We start from the raw sequence: 21283 nt of genomic DNA, 5'->3' as shown, positions 1-21283 counted from the left end.
CACGTGATTGCCAAGCGTTCATAACATCTTGGTTCTCTGGGATTGGTGCTTCACCTAGCAGTGCTTCTAGGACATAATCTTTCTTGGCAGCTATGAGGATGATCCTCAGGTTCCGGACCCAGTCCGTATAGTTACTGCCATCATCTTTCAGCTTGGTTTTCTCTAGGAACGCGTTGAAGTTGAGGACAACGTGGGCCATTTGATCTACAAGACATAGTGTAAAGATTTTAGACTAAGTTCATGATAATTAAGTTCATATAATCAAATTATTCAGTGAACTCCCACTCAGATAGACATCCCTTTAGTCATCTAAGTGAAACATGATCCGAGTTAACTAGGCCGTGTCCGATCATCACGTGAGACGGACTAGTCAAGATCGGTGAACATCTCCATGTTGATCGTATCTTCTATACGACTCATGCTCGACCTTTCGGTCCTCCGTGTTCCGAGGCCATGTCTGTACATGCTAGGCTCGTCAAGTCAACCTAAGTGTATTGCGTGTGTTCCGAGGCCATGTCTGTACATGCTAGGCTCGTCAACACCCGTTGTATGCGAACGTTAGAATCTATCACACCCGATCATCACGTGGTGCTTCGAAACAACGAACCTTCGCAACGGTGCACAGTTAGGGGGAACACTTTCTTGAAATTATTATAAGGGATCATCTTACTTACTACCGTCGTTCTAAGCAAATAAGATGCGAAACATGATAAACATCACATGCAATCAAATAGTGACATGATATGGCCAATATCATTTTGCTCCTTTGATCTCCATCTTCGGGGCACCATGATCATCTTCGTCACCGGCATGACACCATGATCTCCATCATTGTGTCTTCATGAAGTTGTCACGCCAACGATTACTTCTACTTCTATGGCTAACGCGTTTAGCAATAAAGTAAAGTAATTTACATGGCGTTATTCAATGACACGCAGGTCATACAAAATAATAAAGAAAACTCCTATGGCTCCTGCCGGTTGTCATACTCATCGACATGCAAGTCGTGATTCCTATTACAAGAATATGATCAATCTCATACATCACATATATCATTCATCACATCTTCTGGCCATATCACATCACATAGCACATGCTGCAAAAACAAGTTAGACGTCCTCTAATTGTTGTTGCAAGTTTTTATGTGGCTTGTATAGGTTTCTAGCAAGAACGTTTCTTACCTACGTAAGACCACAACGTGATATGCCAATTTCTATTTACCCTTCATAAGGACCCTTTTCATCGAATCTGTTCCGACTAAAGTGGGAGAGACAGACACCCGCTAGCCACCTTATGCAACTAGTGCATGTCAGTCGGTGGAACCTGTCTCACGTAAGCGTACGTGTAAGGTCGGTCCGGGCCGCTTCATCCCTCAATACCGCCGAAACAAGAAGACTAGTAGCGGCAAGAAGAATTGGCAACATCTACGCCCACAACTGCTTTGTGTTCTACTCGTGCATAGTAACTACGCATAGGCCTGGCTCATGATGCCAGTGTTGGGGATCGTAGCAGAATTTTAAAATTTCCTACGCATCACCAAGATCCATCTATGGAGTATACTAGCAACGAGGGGAAAGGAGTGCATCTACATACCCTTGTAGATCGCGAGCGGAAGCGTTCAAGTGAACGGGGTTGATGGAGTCGTACTCGCCGTGATCCAAATCACCGATGACCGAGTGCCGAACGGACGGCACCTCTGCGTTCAACACACGTATGGAGCAGCGACGTCTCCTCCTTCTTGATCCAGCAAGGGGGAAGGAGAGGTTGATGGAGATCCAGCAGCACAACGGCGTGGTGGTGGATGTAGTGGGACCTCGGCAGGGCTTCGCCGAGCTTCTGCAAGAGGGAGAGGTGTTGCAGGGGAGGAGGGAGGCGCCAAAGGCTGTAGTCTTTCTGCCCTCCCTCCCCCCCTTTATATAGGCCCCCTGGGAGGGGGGCGGCGGCCAGGGGGGAGACTTGCCCCCCAAGACAAGTGCCCCCCCCCCACCCTAGGGTTTCCAACCCTAGGCGCAGGGGAAGGCCCATGGAGGGCGCCCCAGCCCACTAAGGGCTGGTTCCCTTCCCACTTCAGCCCATGGGGACCTCCGAGATAGGTGGCCCCACCCGGTGGACCCCCGGGACCCTTCCGGTGGTCCCGGTACAATACCGGTGACCCCCGAAACTTTCCCGATGGCCGAAACTTGACTTCCTATATAGAATTCTTCACCTCCGGACCATTCCGGAACTCCTCGTGACGTCCGGGATCTCATCCGGGACTCCGAACAACTTTCGGGTTTCCGCATACTCATATCTCTACAACCCTAGCATCACCGAACCTTAAGTGTGTAGACCCTACGGGTTCGGGAGACATGCAGACATGATCGAGACGCCTCTCCGGTCAATAACCAACAGCGGGATCTGGATAACCATGTTGGCTCCCACATGTTCCACGATGATCTCATCGGATGAACCACGATGTCGAGGATTCAATCAATCCCGTATACAATTCCCTTTGTCAATTGGTATGTTACTTACCCGAGATTCGATCGTCGGTATCCCAATACCTTGTTCAATCTCGTTACCGGCAAATCTCTTTACTCGTACCGCAATGCATGATCCCGTGACTAACTCCGTAGTCACCTTGAGCTCATTATGATGATGCATTACCGAGTGGGCCCAGAGATACCTCTCCGTCACACGGAGTGACAAATCCCAGTCTCGATCCGTGTCAACCCAACAGACACTTTCAGAGATACCTGTAGTGTACCTTTATAGTCACCCAGTTACGTTGTGACGTTTGGCACACCCAAAGCACTCCTACGGCATTCGGCATGGTCTAAGGAAAAGATACTTGACATTGGAAAAGCTCTAGCAAACGAACTACACGATCTTTGAGCTATGCTTAGGATTGGGTCTTGTCCATCACATCATTCTCCTAATGATGTGATCCCGTTATCAATGACATCCAATGTCCATAGTCAGGAAACCATGACTATCGGTTGATCAACGAGCTAGTCAACTAGAGGCTTACTAGGGACACGTTGTGGTCTATGTATTCACACATGTATTACGATTTCTGGATAACACAATTATAGCATGAACAATAGACAATTACCATGAACAAAGAAATATAATAATAACCATTTATTATTGCCTCTAGGGCATATTTCCAACATCTACCTTCTCCTACCTTACAACACAAGTTACATATTTACATGGCGTTTTATATACACAGGCCCTAATCCGCCTTTGGGCCTTGGGCCTTTAAGTCTCTATAGTAAAACGCCATAATCCTTAGCTTCATGGGCTTCAATACGGATGATTCTTTATGAATATAACCCGGCCCCTCCTGGGCGGTTTATACTCAACAGTTATATCCCCAACAGGTTCAGTTAACAGCCATCGATCGATCGCTCGGGCTCAGTAACGCGTAGCCTGCAGTGCAATCGCTCGGGTTCAGTTAGAGCCCAACGCCTCGCTCGGGTTCAGTTAGAGCCAATGCCTCGCACACACGCGCGTACGTGTACGAGAGAAACGCGCATCGCTCGGCCCCCGACCTCCCACTGTAACCGGGAACTCACCGAAATTTTCCTCGCCCTCGCTTCTACCACGGTTTTTTCCGTCATGGACGGCCCAAAGAATGTCATGCAGCTGCGTCTCCGTCCCGCCCAGGACGAAAAGCCCATTTTCTGTCATGATTTTTTGTCATAGAAGTAGGAGCCCACCACATCTATGATGATACCGGGTTTTGTCACAATTATCGTCATAGAAGTGTCATAAGTATGACAGAAAAAAATTCGTTCGGCCCAAAATGTCACGGATGTGTCTTTTTTTGTAGAGAGGGACTCCAAACCTCGGGAAAATAACTTCTTTAATCATTTTAATAGAAGTGTTGTGATCAGCACTACTAGTTGGAATAGCTTCTACCCACTTAGTAACATAATCATCAGCAACCAAAATATGTGTATACCCATTAGAGGAAGGAAACGGTCTCATATAATCAAATCCCCAAATATCAAAATGTTAAATAAAAGGTGAATAATTCATAGGCATTTCTTGACGTCTACCAATATTACCAATTCTTTAACATTCACCACAAGATAAGACAAACTTACGAGCATCCTTGAAAAGAGTAGGCCAATAAAAAACAGATTGTAATACCTTGCGCGCCGTTCTGTCTCCCGCATGGTGTCCTCTGATACGTCTCCAACGTATCTATAATTTTTTATTATTCCATGATATTATATTATCTATCTTGGATGTTTTATATGTATTAATATGCTACTTTATATCATTTTTTGGGACTAACCTATTAACCTAGTGCCCAGTGCCAGTTGCTATTTTTTCCTTGTTTTTTGTCTTTTACAGAAAATCAATACCAAACGGAGTCCAAACGGAACAAAACTTTTTGAGGATTTTTCTTGGACCAGAAGACAACCACGAAGCTTCGGGAAGAGGCCAGAAGACCCATGAGGGAGGCACAAGCCCTAGGGGCGCGCCCCAACGCCCCAAGGGGCGCCCCCTAGGCTTGTGGGCCCCCATGGCTCTCCTAACCCTAATCTCTGCTCTATAAATACCAAAGTATTCCCCTTACGTCAGAGGGCACACCAAAAATACTTTTCCGCCGCCGCAAGCTTCTGTTCTCGTGAGATCCCATCTTGGGGCCTTTTCCGGCACTCTGCTGGTGGGGGATTCAATCACGGAGGGCCTCTACACCAACCTTGCTGCCCTTCCGATGATGTGTGAGTAGTTTACCACGGACCTAAGGGTCCATAGCTAGTAGCTAGATGACTTCTTCTCTCTCTTTGATCTTCAATACAATGATCTCCTCGATGTTCTTGGAGACCTATTCGATGTAATCTTCTTTTGCAGTGCGTTTGTTGATATCCGATGAATTATGGATTTATGATCAGATTATCTATGAATATTATTTGAGTCTTCTCTGAACTCTTTTACGCATGATTAAGATAGCTTTGTATTTCTCTCCGATCTATCGATTTGGTTTGGCTAACTAGGTTGCTTTTTCTTGCAATGGGAGTGGTGCTTTGTGATGGGTTCAATCTTGCGGTGTCCTCACCCAGTGAAGTAGGGGTAGCGAGGCACGTATTTGTATTGTTGCCATTAAGGATAAAAAGATGGGGGTTTTACCATATTGATTGGATCTATCCCTCTACATCATGTCATCTTGCTTACGGCGTTACTCTGTTCTTATGAACTTAATACTCTAGATGCATACTGGATAGCGGTCGATGTGTGGAGTAATAGTAGTAGATGCAGGCAGGAGTCGGTCTACTTGTCACGGACGTGATGCCTATATTCATGATCATTGCCTTAGATATCATCATAACTTTGCGCTTTTCTATCAATTGCTCAACGGTAATTTGTTTACCCACCGTATGCTTTCTTCGAGAGAGAAGTCTCTAATGAAACCTATGGCCCCGGGTCTATTTCTCATCATATTATTTTCAGATCTATAAAACCAAAAACCCAAAAATACCTTGCTGCAATTTATTTATATTTACTTTATTTTGCCTTTTACTTATCTTTTATATCTATCTCCATTAGGTCTCACTCTTGCGAGTGACCGTGAAGGGATTGAGAACCCCTTTTTTGCGTTGTGTGCAAGTGTTTGTTAGTTTGTGCAGGTGCATATATTGGGGACTTGCTTGTACCTCCTACTGGATTGATACCTTGGTTCTTAACTGAGGGAAATACTTATCTCTACTTTGCTGCATCACCCTTTCCACTTGAAGGGAAAAATCAACGCAAGCTCAAGAAGTAGGAGGAAGAATTTCTGGCGCCGTTGTCGGGGAGGTTCTATATCAAGCCTACCAAGTACCTATCATAAACTCTCATCTCTTGCACTTACATTATTTGCCATTTGCCTCTCGTTTTCCTCTCCCCCACTTCTAAAACGTTTTCAGAAAAACACCAAAATATTTGCCTTTTTTCGTATGCCTTTTTTTCGTTTGCTATCTTTGCTTGTGTTACCATGTGCCTTCTATTTGCTTGCATCTTTGCTTGCTAAAAATCTATTGATATGGATCCACTTAAAGTTTTCTACTTGGATCACCTTCGATCCATATGTGCTCGTGCTGAAACCCTAACTAGTCTAGTTGGGGGAAAATCATTAGATGAGCATGCTCATTTTGTGTGTCACCGTTTGTCTCAAAAAGGGAGACTCTTATGGAATCAAATAAATTGTTTGCTATGCTATGCTTTCAATCTATGTGAAATTTATGATTTTACTTGTTACTCGGAGAACCCTAAAAAACACCTTTCCTGCCTATGTGAGTTTAATGATAATGAAAATCCTATCTTCTTATGTCAAAGGTGTTTATAGTTACTATGATATCTAACAAATTGAAGAATTTGTTGCTTTTAAGGGTGCTTATGAAGTTGCTTCTTTGATTGAAAAGTATGATATTACTCTTTATAAATCTGAAAATTTTGACATACTTAAATATTGCTATAAAAACTATGCTCATAATGCCCATGTTAAGGAATTTATTGAGAGAATGTTCGTTGCTATGAACTGGAGTGATGTTCAACCAAACTCCAGTCGTACCTTGCATACATGCACATGAAGCTAAGTGATCAGCTACTTGTGTGCATTCTCGATCTTCTAACATCACATGAGCAACAATCAAGGAAAAAAGCTAACAGTCTTTCCAGCTCTCTGTCGTGGAAACTAAGCCGGGACATGTCTGAAAAATGCTAGCAGTTTTGTATTCCCGGACGGCCGTGGCCTCGGCTTCTACAACATCCAAGCAAGCATCATTTAAGACTAAACAATCTTAATATTTGGTGTAAAACAATCAGACTTTGTCATTTTTTTTTGCTAAGCTATAATTTCCCAGTGTATATGTGTTTGATTTGTGTGCCATAGATTGAAGCGATTGATCTTTGAGAATGAAGAGAAATCTCTTTTCTTTTACTCTGACAAATAATGTGATTCCAAATAACTGAAAGTTTGTAGTTTGTCAACATGGTACACAAGAGGCATACCCACAATTGTGTATAATGGGATATCATTCTTTATTTGTCAATTTTTTTATGCTTCTAACATAATCTATGAGTGACATTCTTAAGCTTTATCTATATTCCAATTCTTATTTAGTGCATAGTATGCTTTTTCCCCCCATTGATTAATTTCACGCTTCAAATATTCATTGTATGTCTTCAAGAGACAAGGTGCCTATTATAATTGTTCCTAGAGATAGTTTTTAGAACAAAGGCTAGCAATGAGCCCATCTTTGAATTAACAAAGCCATCAACCGGTCAGGAATGAGCCCGGCTTGTTGATAGTGATAGTGAGTGCAGTACAGAGATGGTGTGATGTTGCTAAAGAGATGAATTTGAAATATGGACAAGACAATTTTTGTGACCTATGTTTGTAACTATTCTGTTGATGTTAGGGGTAGGCGACAATCTAGGATTAGTGCTTGGTGCAAGAGATTGAGGAAGTAAGGTCTTCGTCAATTTTTCTCCTCTTTTGATTGTAGACTTGACCGAATCTTTGTTCTCAAACCTTTCCTGGGCCAAATGAAGGCAACGATCTTCTTGATATTGTACAGTCTGAATTTTACTTTAAATTGCACCGATTTTACGTCAACTTCTCAGAAATACTCATTTGATATTGGAGTAGCAGGATAAAATGTATATTGTCATACCGCAAGTGGATTTTACTCCTAAATTTGCTGCATTTTTTTCTCCGTATATTGTAGTTCCACGACCATGAGCTGTAACTTGCACCTGATTATCTATGCTTCGTTCCAGCTGTAACTTGGAACTAATCATATAGTAAAAAAGGCCTCAAAATGTTCAAAAAAAGAACATGCAATGTTGGACCCTCGCGGAGCGGCGAAGCGCGCTGACACTTCTAGTATAGACTACTTCCCACTATGACAAATGAACACAACAGCGGACGTTTTGTCGTAATGGCACTGGGCCCTCTGTTTCAAAATTCTAAATGTAACTTGAACTGGCAAAAACGTCTTACTTTTAAACAGAGTCACAATTGCACACAGTTTTTTTTTTTTTTGCTAAAGGTAACAAAAAAGACAATAATAATAATTAATATAACACAAGAGCAGCAGACTGTTTACAGAGCGACTTCACCTTGAAGAGACGACATTATTATCCTACTAGCAAACGACAGCTAGTATAGTTCACAAAGACAGACCCGTACTGCCCCATATACGGGTCTAAGAAGGCATCTAAGCCGCTACTGCCCGTACGGGTCTAAGGCGGCATCTAAGCCGCTAGCTAGTTTACGAGGACAGGCCCGTACTGCGCGTACGGGCCTAAAAGGCGGCATCTAAGCCATGGTAGCAAGAGGCTACTTGCGGTACGTCCGAGCAAGACAGACACAGAAGGCAAGGATGGCAGCAATGAGGACGGCAAGAAGGCAAGCCCAGATGATGTGCAGCCACGCCTGGGCAGACAACAAAACAGGGCCAGAGATTAAGATAACAGCAAGGCCAATCAACCTGAGACCAACATCATCCAGAGCTTTCCACACAGCGAAGGGTGCCTGTGGCAAGTAGAGGGTCAAGTACCCCAGCGCCAGGTTCACCACTGCCAGGTAGGCTCCCAACATCAAGACAACTGGCAGCCTCGATGGGAAGCCGGCGGCCCAGATGGGTTTGTTATACATCCTGTAGGCCGAACCTGCTGTGATGGCAATGAAAGTAGCCGGTATGCAGATAACCACCATCCACGTCAAAGCACGGCTCACCTTGAACTTCTTGTTCTGGTCCCCAATCGTCAATGTTGAAGCTGAAGACGTCCCCGACATCATCGTTACCAGCTGAATAGCATGGGGTAGGGTCTTGTACCCCTTCAGGTTGACTTTCTGACCAGTGGATGCTGATGGTGCCATGATTCCAGGCAAAAGGTGCCTTCTTTCTTGATTTGGCACAGGACAACTCTTCAAAGTATGCTGTAGTGTATCCTGAAAAAGAAAACATAGTTTTGACATATAGAAATATTGTACATACATGGAATCTTATTGATACAAAAACTGTAAATTATCTCTATGGTTCTCTAAAAGGAGCGATCCATCACCGAACAATAATACTAGGACTAAGTATACATAATTCTACAAATTCTCTGCAGGTTCACGCCCAACCACAAAATATAAGAGAAATAGCTGGTCCTATTAAAATGAAGCCAGCTATAGTGTATCAGATAGCATTAGCTTAGCCCTCGTCAACACAGTATGGACCACATGGTTCCCGCAGAGTATCAAGTTAAGCCCAAAACTGTGTGATCCAATAGATTGCAACTTGTTCTCAGTTCAAGTGGTTTTCATGAAAAGCCTGAAACCAGTACCATTCTGAACATATCAACCATGAATATAACCAAAGTAAGCTTTTAATGTGGGAGGGTCAGTCATGATCTGAACTAAACTAGACGGAACGAAATCAGGTACATACAACAGACCACGGCAGCTTACATTGTCAGAGTGGCCAGAGCATCAGCCACGGCAGCAGCAGACTCAGCTATATGCATTTCTTAATTATTAGGTGAGTTAGCCCCGTCATATACTTCAACAACATACCCACCTTCCCGGCGGCCTCCACCCAACTAAAACGTCTACAGCTCACCCCTGCGCGATTGTAGGAATTTCATAGGATTTCTGTGGGATTCCAATCCTTTACTTTTCCCTATGGTTTAACTCTGCTTCAAAGGGCAGGTGCTATCTAAATTCATATGGATTGGATTCCTATGCCTCAATTCCACAGGAATTTGACCAAACACTCCAACCTCTTTTTAGGAATAAGAACAGAGCCTCTTTTTTTTTCCAATCATCTTGCAGTTTTCCTGTGACCAGCAATCCTCTGTTTTGCACTAGCAAACCCGTGAAATCCCGTGTTTATCTTATTCACACGTTTCTACATCCTGCGATCCAAAAAAATCCCTAAGCCCGACTGTGCTCCATACCAGAACCCTAACCTAAACAGCAGCCACCCTCTCCGGCGACTAGAGTATCACTGCCGTTCGTATAGAGCGGTAGGCGAGAAAAAGACACCTTTTTTTTTGCCGAATCGACACCTATCGCGGAGTCGACGCGACCTGAGCGCCATCATATCGGCGAGTTGCACAGGGAAGGAGAATGGAAGAAGAGATGCGAGCGTACATCTGCTAGAAGAGGCTAGGGAGGGGGAGCATACCTTGATCTGTTGGCCTCCGCCTCGGATGGGCGCAAAGCAGACTCGCCGCGTCGACGAGAGAAGGGGGAGATCAGAGGGCGAGTTGCGACGGGATTGGACCGGAAGGCTTTTTAACAGGCAGAAGTCTGGGATTCTTTTCTTTTTTTGTAGGGGGTCTGGGATAATATATGGAGGGGTCTGGGATATATATGGACTGCCCTATCTTCGATTGTGGCTTTCTCCTTTTCATTATTTTCTTAGCAAGGTTATTAGTTGGGCTGGTTCTCTGGCCCAGTTCACTACAAGACCTATTACTTGCGCTGGTGCCCACTTTAGTCCCTGTGGTTACAAATACCCGGAATACAGTCACCAAACTTGTATTTGGGATTCATCTACGGTCCATTATACGGTTTTGTGTACGTATGTGCTGAGCTGGCGCTAGTCAACCGATGCCAAGTGTGCATTGACTGCCACATGTGCCCAGCTCGCTCAAATACGCATGCACGCATGTTTATTTTTTGCAAAACTGCCAGCAAAAAAGATCTGCCCCCCCCCCACCTGGTCGGACACCTGGTCGGATCGAGCCACACCCGCTCCTGCCGAGCCCACCCACTGCCCTCTCCCAACCCTAGCTCGCAAACTCCATCGTCGCCGCATCCCTCCACCGCGTCGCCGCCGCCGCCCTCTGTCCTCATGTCATCTTCGAGCTCTGTTCGATCTGGGCTACGTGGCTGCTCCGTTGTAGTTCCATTGATCCCGTGCCCGGATTGTGGCGAGCGGGTCAAGTTCTACCGCTCTGGCACCGACGAGCATGAGGGGTGGGTCTTCTACAGGTGCACCCAACACCAGGTCAAGTTCCTCTGCCTTCTATTGGTTGGTGATCTGTACATGCTCCATATTGCCACTAGTTCTGCATCAGATTGATCTATAAGACTGCACTAGGGTTTTGGGTCAGATTAGGGTACTGCAATTGGTTGGTGTTGTTGAATATGATGTGTTTACTCTGTTTTTGAAGTAAATATGCCCTATAGGTAATAATAAAGTTGTTATTTATATTTCCTTATATCATGATAAATGCTTATTATTCATGCTAGAATTGTATTAACCGGAAACTTAGTACATGTGTGAATACATAGACAATACTAAGTGTCCCTAGTATGCCTCTACTTGACTAGCTCGTTAATCAAAGATGGTTAAGTTTTCTGACCATAGACATGTGTTGTCATTTGATGAACGGGATCACATCATTAGAGAATGATGTGATGGACAAGACCCGTCCGTTAGCTTAGCATAATGATCGTTAAGTTTTATTGCTATTGCTTTCTTCATGACTTATACATATTCCTCTGACTATGAGATTATGCAACTCCCGAATACCAGAGGAACACTTTGTGTGCTATCAAACGTCACAACGTAACTGGGTGATTATAAAGATGCTCTACAGGTGTCTCCGAAAGTGTTTGTTGAGTTGGCATAGATCGAGATTAGGATTTGTCACTCCGTGTATCGGAGAGGTATCTCTAGGCCCTCTCGGTAATGCACATCAAATAAGCCTTGCAAGCAATGTGACTAATGAGTTAGTTACTTGATGATGCATTACGAAACGAGTAAAGAGACTTGCCGGTAACGAGATTGAACTAGGTATGAAGATACCGACGATCGAATCTCGGGCAAGTAACATACAGATGACAAAGGGAATGACGTATGTTGTTGTGCGTTTTGACCGATAAAGATCTTCGTAGAATATGTAGGAACCAATATGAGCATCCAGGTTCCGCTATTGGTTATTGACCAGAGATATGTCTCGGTCATGTCTACATAGTTCTTGAACCCGTAGGGTCCGCACGCTTAACGTTCGATGACGATTTGTATTATGAGTTATGTGTTTTGGTGACCGAAGTTTGTTCGGAGTCCTGGATGAGATCACGGACATGACAAGGAGTCTCAAAATGGTCGAGAGGTAAAGATTGATATATTGGAAGGTTATATACGGACACCGGAATGGTTCCGAAGAGGTTCGGAAATTTTTCGGAGTACCGGGAGGTTACCGGAACCCCCCGGGAAAGTTAATGGGCCTCATGGGCCATAGTGGAGAGAGGGAGGAAGGCCACAAGAGGTGGCGCGCGCCCCTCCCATGGCCAATCCGAATTGGACAAGGGGTGGGGGCGCGGCCCCCCTTTCCTTCTCCCTCTCCCCCTCTTTCCCCTTTCCCCTCTCTATTGGAAGGAAGGGGGGTGAATCCTACTAGGAGTGGAGTCCTAGTAGGACTCCCCCCCATGGCGCGCCACCCCTAGGGCCGGCCACCTCCTCCTCCCCTCCTTTATATACGGGGGTAGGGGGCACCCCAAAGGCACATCAATTGTTCTCTTAGCCATGTGTGGTGCCCCCCTCCACAGTTTACTCCTCCGTTCATAGCGTCATAGTGCTTAGGCGAAGCCCTGCGCGGATCACATCACCATCACCGTCACCATGCCGTCGTGCTGATGGAACTCTCCCTCGACCCTCTACTGGATCAAGAGTTCGCGGGACGTCATCGAGCTGAACGTGTGCTAAACTCGGAGGTGTCGTACGTTCGGTACTAAGATCGGTTGGATCGTGAAGACATTCGACTACATCAACCGCGTTAACCTAACGCTTCCGCTTTCGGTCTACGAGGGTACGTGGACACTCTCTCCCCCTCTCGTTGCTACGCATCTCCTAGATAGATCTTGCGTAAGCATAGGAAATTTTTTGAAATTGCATGCTACGTTTTCCAACAATGGCATCCGAGCCAGGTCTATGCATAGATGATATGCACGAGTAGAGCACAATGAGTTGTGGGCGATAATAGTCATACTGCTTACCACCAACGACTTATTTTGATTCGGCGGTATTGTTGGATGAAGCGGCCCGGACCAACATTACATGACCACGTTCATGAGACCAGTTCTACCGACATGCTTTTCACACAGGTGGCTGGCGGGTGTCTGTTTCTCCAACTTTAGTTGAATCGAATTTGACTACAGCCGGTCCTTGTTAAAGGTTAAAACAACACACTTGACGAAAAATCGTTGTGGCTTTGATGCGTAGGTAAGAACGGTTCTTGCTAGAAGCCCATAGCAGCCATGTAAAACTTGCAACAACAAAGTAGATGATGTTTAACTTGTTTTTGCAGGGCATGTTGTGATGTGATATGGTCAAGACATGATGTGATATAATTTGTTGTATGAGATGATCATGTTTTGTAAAAGTTATCGGCAACTGGCAGGAGCCTTATGGTTGTCGCTTTATTGTATGAAATGCAATCGCCATGTAATTGCTTTTACTTTATCACTATGCGTTAGCAATAGTTGTAGAAGCAATAGTTGGCGAGACGACACCGACACTACGATGGAGATCAAGGTGTCAAGCCGGTGACAATGCTGATCATGACGGTGCTTTGGAGATGTAGGTCAAAGGCACAGGATGATGATGGCCATATCATGTCACATATTTTGATTGCATGTGATGTTTATCTTTTATGCATCTTATTTTGCTTAGTACGGTGGTAGCATTATAAGATGATCTCTCACTAAATTTCAAGGTATAAGTGTTCTCCCTGAGTATTCACTGTTGCTACAGTTCGTCGTGTCGACACACCACGTGATGATCGGGTGTGATAAGCTCTACGTTCACATACAACTGGTGCAAGCCAGTTTTGCATGTGCAGAATACTCGGGTTAAACTTGACGAGCCTAGCATATGCAGATATGGCCTTGGAACACTGAGACCGAAAGTTCGAACGTGAATCATATAGTAGATATGATCAACATAGAGATGTTCACCATTGAAAACTACTCCATCTCACGTGATGATCGGACATGGTTTAGTTGATATGGATCACATGATCATTTAGATGACTAGAGGGATGTCTATCTAAGTGGGAGTTCTTAAGTAATATGATTAATTGAACTTTAATTTATCATGAACTTAGTAGCTGATAGTTTTTTGCATATCTATGTTGTTGTAGATCAATGGCCCGTGCTACCCTTCCCTTGAATTTTAATGCGTTCCTAGAGAAAGTTAAGTTGAAAGATGATGGTAGCAACTACACGGACTGGGTCCGTAACTTGAGGATTATCCTCATTGTTGCATGATGTCGCTTGAAGCTACGTTGGTTTTTTTCCCAAAAAGGAAGGGATGATGCAGTACAGCGACGGTAGGTATTTCCCTCAGTGATGAAACCAAGGTTATCGAACCAGCAGGAGAACCAAGCAAACACAACGTAAATGGCACCTGCACACAGGTAACAAATCCTCGCAACCCGACGTGTTAAAGGGGTTGTCAATCCCTTCTGGGGCACGACGCCTCAAGATAGGCAAAATAACATGAAGTAAATTGTGGTAGATTGATAGATCGAACACTAAATAAAATAAATAGGAATAAAACTCAGCGAGGTATTTTTGTATTTTTGGTTTAATAGATCTGAATAAAAATAGCTAACAAAATAGATCGCAAAGCAAATATATGAGAAAGAAGACCCGGGGGCCGTAGGTTTCACTAGTGGCTTCTCTCGAGAAAAATAGCAAAGGTGGGTAAACAAATTACAGTTGGGCAATTGATAGAACCTCAAATAATTATGACGATATCCAGGAAATGATCATTACATAGGCATCACGGCCAAGATTAGTAGACCGACTCGTGTCTGCATCTACTACTATTACTCCACACATCGATCGCTATCCAGCATGCCTCTAGTGTATTAAGTTCATGGAGAAACGGAGTAATGCATTAAGAAAGATGACATGATGTAGACAAGATCCATTTATCTATTGCGGCAGATATTAGATCTCGTCTTTTTATCCTTAGTAGCAACGATTCATACGTGTCGGTTCCCTTTCTGTCACTAGGATCAAGCACCGTAAGATCGAACCCACTACCGGGCACCTCTTCCCATTGCAAGATAAATAGATCAAGTTGGCCAAACAAAACCCAAATATCAGAGAAGAAATACGAGGCTATAAGAGATCATGCATATAAGAGATCAAAGAAACTCAAATAACTTTCATGGATATAAAAAGATACGACAGATCATAAACTCAAAGTTCATCAGATCCCAACAAACACATCGCAAAAAGAGTTACATCATATGGATCTCCAAGAGACCATTGTATTGAGAATTCAGCGAGAGAGGGAAAGCCATCTAGCTACTAACTACGGACCCGAAGGTCTACAAAGAACTACTCACGCATCATCAGAGAGGCACCAATGGAAGTGGTGAACCCCTCCGTGATGGTGTCTAGACTGGATCTGGTGTTTCTGGACTCTGCGGCTGGATGAATATTTCGTCGACGCTTCTAGGGTTCTGGTATTTATGGGGTATTTATAGAGCAAAGAGGCGGTCCAGGGAGTACCGGAGGTGGGAATAACCCCCCGGGGCATGCCTGGGCCTCCTGGCGCGCCCTGGTGGGTTGTGCCCTCCTTGGGCCTCCCCCCAGGTGCAACCAGGGCCCAATATCTTCCTTATGGTCCAAAAAAATCTCCGTAAAGTTTCATTGCATTTGGACTCCGTCTGATATTGATTTCCTGCGATGTAAATAACATGCAAAAAACAACAACTGGCACTTGGCACTATGTCAGTAGGTTAGTACCAAAAAATGATATATAATGACTATATAATGATTATAAAACATCCAAGATTGATAATAAAACAGCATGGAACAATCAAAAATTATAGATACGTTGGAGACGTATCAGCATCCCCAAGCTTAACTCCTACTCGTCCTCGAGTAGGTAAGTGATAAAAACAGAATTTTTGATGTGGAGTGTTGTTCATCATGCCAAATCATATTCTCTCTCTTTATAGCATGGACATTCGGACTTTTATGTGATTCAAAGCAATAGTCTAGTTTTGACATAATAATTTATATACTCAAGCATATCAACAAGCAACGAAGTCTTTCAAAATATCAATGCTAAAATAAGTTATCCCTAGCCCATCATGCTCAAACATTGATCCATTCATGAAACATACTCGAATGCTAGCTACACCCAATAGTTACTCACGATCATAGTGCCTCCTAGTTGGTGCTTTTTATAAGAGAAGATGGAGAATCAATTTCAAAAATAAAAATTGCATAAAGTAAAAGAAAGGTCCTTCGCAAAGGGAAGTAGGGATTTGTAGAGGTGCCAGAGCTCAAAGCGAAAAACTTAGAGATAAAAAACATTTTGGGAGGTGTATCCATCCCACTCACAAAAACGACTTAGAGATCGCAACACTTTCCATGCTAGATATGCCATAGGCGATTCCCAAACAGAAAATAAAGTTATTCCTTTCTCCACCATACTTTCACTTTCCATGGCTAGCCGTATCCACGGGTGCCTTCCATACCAACACTTTCCAAGGAATTTATTATTTGACAACATAAAATAAATATATGTTTTTTTCATTTCGGGACTGGGCATCCCTAAAACCTTTGCCTTACTCTCGTGCAATGAGAAGTGAATAAACACATCGTGAGAATAACACATCTAGCATGGAAAATATTAGTCACCCCTCACCGCTCCGCGAGCGAAACAAACACACAAAAGAGAAGTTTATTTTGGAAATTAGAGATGGCACATGCAAATTTACTTAGAACGGCAAAAGAATACCACATATAGGTAGATATAGTGGACTCATGTGGCAAAACCGGTTTAAAGGATTATGGATGCACAAGTAGAGATCATACTTGGTGCAAAATGAAGGCTAGCAAAAGATTAAGAAGCGACCAACCAAGAAACGAATAATCTCGTAAAGCAAGCATTAAGCATAAGTAACACCGAATAATGCACCACAAGTAGGATATAATTTTCATTGCATGATTATTGACTTTCGTGCATGCATAGGGAATCACAAACTTTACACCAATATTCTTACTAAAGCATAATTACTCATCAACATAACTCACATATCACATCATCATATCTCAAAACTATTACTAAGAATCAAGTTTATTTTGTCCAATGATCTTCATGACAATTTTTACTTTATCCTTCTTGGATATCTATCACTTTGGGACTAATTTTCATGTGTTGCTTTTCATAAGCTCAAACAAATATAAGTGAAGATCATGAGCATAAAAATTTTCTTTCTCTTAAAATAATTTAAGTGAAGCAAGAGAGAATTTCTTCAAAATTTACTAACTCTCAAATAAATGTAAGTGGAGCAAGAGAGCATTTCTTCAAAAATACTAAAGAACACCGTGCTCAAAAAGATATAAGTGAAGCACTAGAGCAAGTCCATAGCTCATAAAAGATTTAAGTGAAGTATAGAGAGCAATTCTAATAAAGCATGATATAATTTTGGCTCTCTCAAATAAGTGTATTCAGCAAGGATTGATGACTTAAAAAGAAAAATAAAACAAGCAAAGACTCATATCATACAAGACGCTCCAAGCAAAACACATATCATGTGACGAATAAAAATATAGTTTCGAGTAAAATACCGATAGTTGTTAGAAGAAAGAGGGGATGTCACTCGGGGGCATCCCCAAGCTTAGTTGGTTGATATTTCTTGGATAAGAGCTTGGTATGCCAAGGCATCCCCAAGCTTAGGCTCTTCTATCCTTCTTTCATCCATCGTAAGATAACTCAAAACTTGAAAACTTCAATCACACAAAACTCAACAAAACCTTCGTGGGATCCGTTAGTAAAAGAAAGCAAACCACTACTATAAGTGTTGTGTTAAACCAATTCATATTTTGTTTTTGTATCATATCTACTGTATTCCAACTTTTCTATGGCAAAAACTCATCAAAGAAAACCATAGAGCCATCAAAATAAGCACACAACACAAAGAAAACAGAATCTGTCTGTAGGAATCTGACACTTTCAAATACTTCTGTAACTCAAAAAATTCTAAAATAATTATGACGACTAGATAATTTGTATATTGATCTTCTGCAAAAAGAATCAACTTAAAATCACTCTCTGATTAAAAGTTAGACACGTTTTCGTGAGCGCAAAGTTTCTGTTTTCCAGCAAGATCAAACAACTATCACCCAAAGTAATCACAAAGGCTTTACTTGGCACAAACACTAATTTAAACATAAAAAACACAATCATAACAGTAGCATAATTGTGCTAACACTCAAGAACAGAAAGCAAAAAGCAAAAATAAATTTTATTCATTGGGTTGCCTCCCAACAAGCGCTATAGTTTTACGCCTTAGCTAGGCATAAAGCAAGGATCTAAGTTTTGTCATTTAAAGTTTTGGCAACTTTTGTAAGGGTTTTCTCAAACCCGGGAGGCTCTTTACACTTCCCTAAATTCTCTGGAAAATAAACCATATTAAGATCCAAAATATCCAATTGCTTGTTGCAAAGAGTAATCAAAGTATTCATGCGATTGATACTACCATTAAGGTGCTTGAGGGGTTCATTATATTTCTCTATTTCAACCATATGTTTATGCAAATCACCAAGTTTGTCCAACATCTGAACTCCCTCAGGGGTAAAGGAAAACCCCTTCTTTTGAGGAGGGATTTCCAAGATTCCCTCTAAAATTTCATAGGCAGCATTAGCATCAAGCTCGATAAAATTTCCTTTAGCGGCAAAATCCAGAAGTTGTCTATGATGCAGAGCCAATCCTATGTAAAAATTGCGAAGCAAAACTTTAGCATCCCCTAGATTGGAAACATGATAAGATTCCATAAGCCTATACCAGGCATCTTTCAAATTTTCTCCTTGTCTTTGCTTGAAGTAAAGAACTTCAAAATCTGGTGACAAAGGAGGAGTGAGAACGCTAGCCATCGGGACTAGTAGCAAGAGAACGGCTAACGGAAAAGAGGGGCGAATAAAACATCAAATTTTTGTGAAGTGGGGGAGAGGAAAACGAGAGGCAAATGCAAATAATGTAAATTGCGAGGAGATGAGATTTGTGATTAGGAACCTGGTTATGATGAAGATCCTTCTCGGCAACGGCGCCAGAAAGTTCCTTTGATGTCGCTTGAAGCTACCTCGGGTTTTTCCCCAAAGAGGAAGGGATGATACAGTACAGCAACGGTAGGTATTTCCCTCAGTGCTGAAACCAAGGTTATCGAAGTAGTAGGAGAACCAAGCAATCACAACGTAAACGACACCTGCACACAGATAACAAATCCTCGCAACCCGATGTGTTAAAGGGGTTGTTAATCCCTTCCGGGGCACGACGCCTCAAGAAAGGCAAAATAAAGTGAAGTAAATTGTGGTAGATTGATAGATCGAACACTAAATAAAATAAATAGGAATAAAACTCAGCGAGGTATTTTTGTATTTTTGGTTTAATAGATCTGAATAAAAATAGCAAATAAAATAGATCGCAAAGCAAATATATGAGAAAGAAGACCCGGGAGCCGTAGGTTTCACTAGTGGCTTCTCTCGAGAAAAATAGCAAACGCTGGGTAAAACAATTATTGTTGGGAAATTGATAGAACCTCAAATAATTATGACGATATCCAGGAAATGATCATTACATAGGCATCACGTCCAAGATTAGTAGACCGACTCCTGCCTGCATCTACTACTATTACTCCACACATCGACCGCTATCCAGCATGCATCTAGTGTATTAAGTTCATGGAGAAACGGAGTAATGCATTAAGAAAGATGACATGATGTAGACACGATCCATTTATCTATTGCGGCAGATATTAGATCTCGTCTTTTTATCCTTAGTAGCAATGATACATACGTGTCGGTTCCCTTTCTGTCACTGGGATCAAGCACCGTAGGATCGAACGCACTACCGGGCACCTCTTCCCATTGCAAGATAAATAGATCAAGTTGGCCAAACAAAACCCAAATATCGGAGAAGAAATACGAGGCTATAAGAGATCAAAGAAACTCAAATAACTTTCATGGATATAAAAAGATATGACTGATCATAAACTCAAAGTTCATCAGATGCCAACAAACACACTGCAAAAAGCGTTACATCATATGGATCTCCAAGAGACCATTGTATTGAGAATTCAGCGAGAGAGAGAAAGCCATCTAGCTACTAACTACGGACCCGAAGGTCTACGAAGAACTACTCACGCATCATTGTAGAGGCACCAATGGAAGTGGTGAACCCCTCCGTGACGGTGTCTAGATTGGATCTGGTGTTTCTGGACTCTGCGGCGGCTGGATGAATATTTCGTCGACGCTTCTAGGGTTATGGTATTTTTGGGGTATTTATAGAGCAAAGAGGCGGTCCAGGGGGTACCCGAGGTGGGCACAACCCCCCGGGGCGCGCGTGGGCCTCCTGGCGCGCCCTGGTGGGTTGTTCCCTCCTCGGGCCTCCCCCAGGTGCAACCAGGGCCCAATATCTTCCTTATGGTCCAAAAAAATCTCTGTAAAGTTTTGTTGCATTTGGACTCCGTCTGATAATGATTTCCTGTGATGTAAAAAACATGCAAAAAACAGCAACTGGCACTTGGCACTATGTCAGTAGGTTAGTACCAAAAAATGATATAAAATGACTATATAATGATTATAAAACATCCAAGATTGATAATAAAACAGCATGGAACAATCAAAATTTATAGATACGTTGGAGACGTATCACTGCACAGAAGAATTACGTCCTGGAAGCACCGCTAGGTGCAAGGCCCACTGCAGGAGCAACGCCGGACGTTATGAATGTCTAGCAGACTAAAGCTGATGACTACTCGATAGTTCAGTGTGCCATGCTTTACGGCTTAGAATTGGGACTTCAAAGACGTTTTGAACTTCATGGAGCATATGAGATGTTCCAGGAGCTGAAGTTAATATTTCAAGCAAATGCCCGAGTTGAGAGATATGAAGTCTCCAACAAGTTCTATAGCTGCAAGATGGAGGAGAATAGTTCTGTCAGTGAACACATACTCAGAATGTCTGGGTACCATAACCACTTGACTTAGCTAGGAGTTAGTCTTCCTGATGATAGTGTCATTGACAGAGTTCTTCAATCACTGCCACCAAGCTATAAAGGCTTCATGATGAATTATAATTTGCAAGGGATGGAAAAGACAATTCCCGAGCTCTTCACGATGCTAAAGGCTGCGGAGGTAGAAATCAAGAAGGAGCATCAAGTGTTGATGGTTAACAAGACCACTAGTTTCAAGAAAAAGGGCAAAGGGAAGAAGGGGAACTTCAAGAAGAATAGCAAGCAAGTTTCTACTCCCGGGAAGAAGCCCAAGTCTGGAC

General features: G+C 42.9%; 1 protein-coding gene across 1 annotated transcript; it reads right to left on the bottom strand.

The window, feature by feature from the left end:
- Positions 1-8041: 8041 nt before the first annotated feature.
- Positions 8042-10357, bottom strand: LOC123077356 (uncharacterized). The gene is made up of 2 exons (XM_044499635.1): positions 10158-10357; positions 8042-8935 (listed from the first exon to the last, which is right to left on the bottom strand). Exon 2 carries the CDS (start codon positions 8861-8863, stop codon positions 8321-8323), a length of 543 nt encoding a protein of 180 aa, XP_044355570.1. The 5' UTR covers positions 8864-8935; positions 10158-10357; the 3' UTR covers positions 8042-8320.
- Positions 10358-21283: the final 10926 nt, after the last annotated feature.

The sequence above is a fragment of the Triticum aestivum genome, chromosome 3D, assembly GCF_018294505.1.
Source record: "Triticum aestivum cultivar Chinese Spring chromosome 3D, IWGSC CS RefSeq v2.1, whole genome shotgun sequence".
In the NCBI taxonomy this organism is placed as follows: domain Eukaryota; kingdom Viridiplantae; phylum Streptophyta; class Magnoliopsida; order Poales; family Poaceae; genus Triticum; species Triticum aestivum.
Note: the sequence above shows the minus strand (reverse complement) of the source record. Positions and strands in the feature narration are given on the sequence as shown.

Bases quoted from the DNA above. Each gene is read 5' to 3' on its own strand.
- LOC123077356 (XM_044499635.1), bottom strand. From the start codon at position 8,863: ATGGCACCATCAGCATCCACTGGTCAGAAAGTCAACCTGAAGGGGTAC.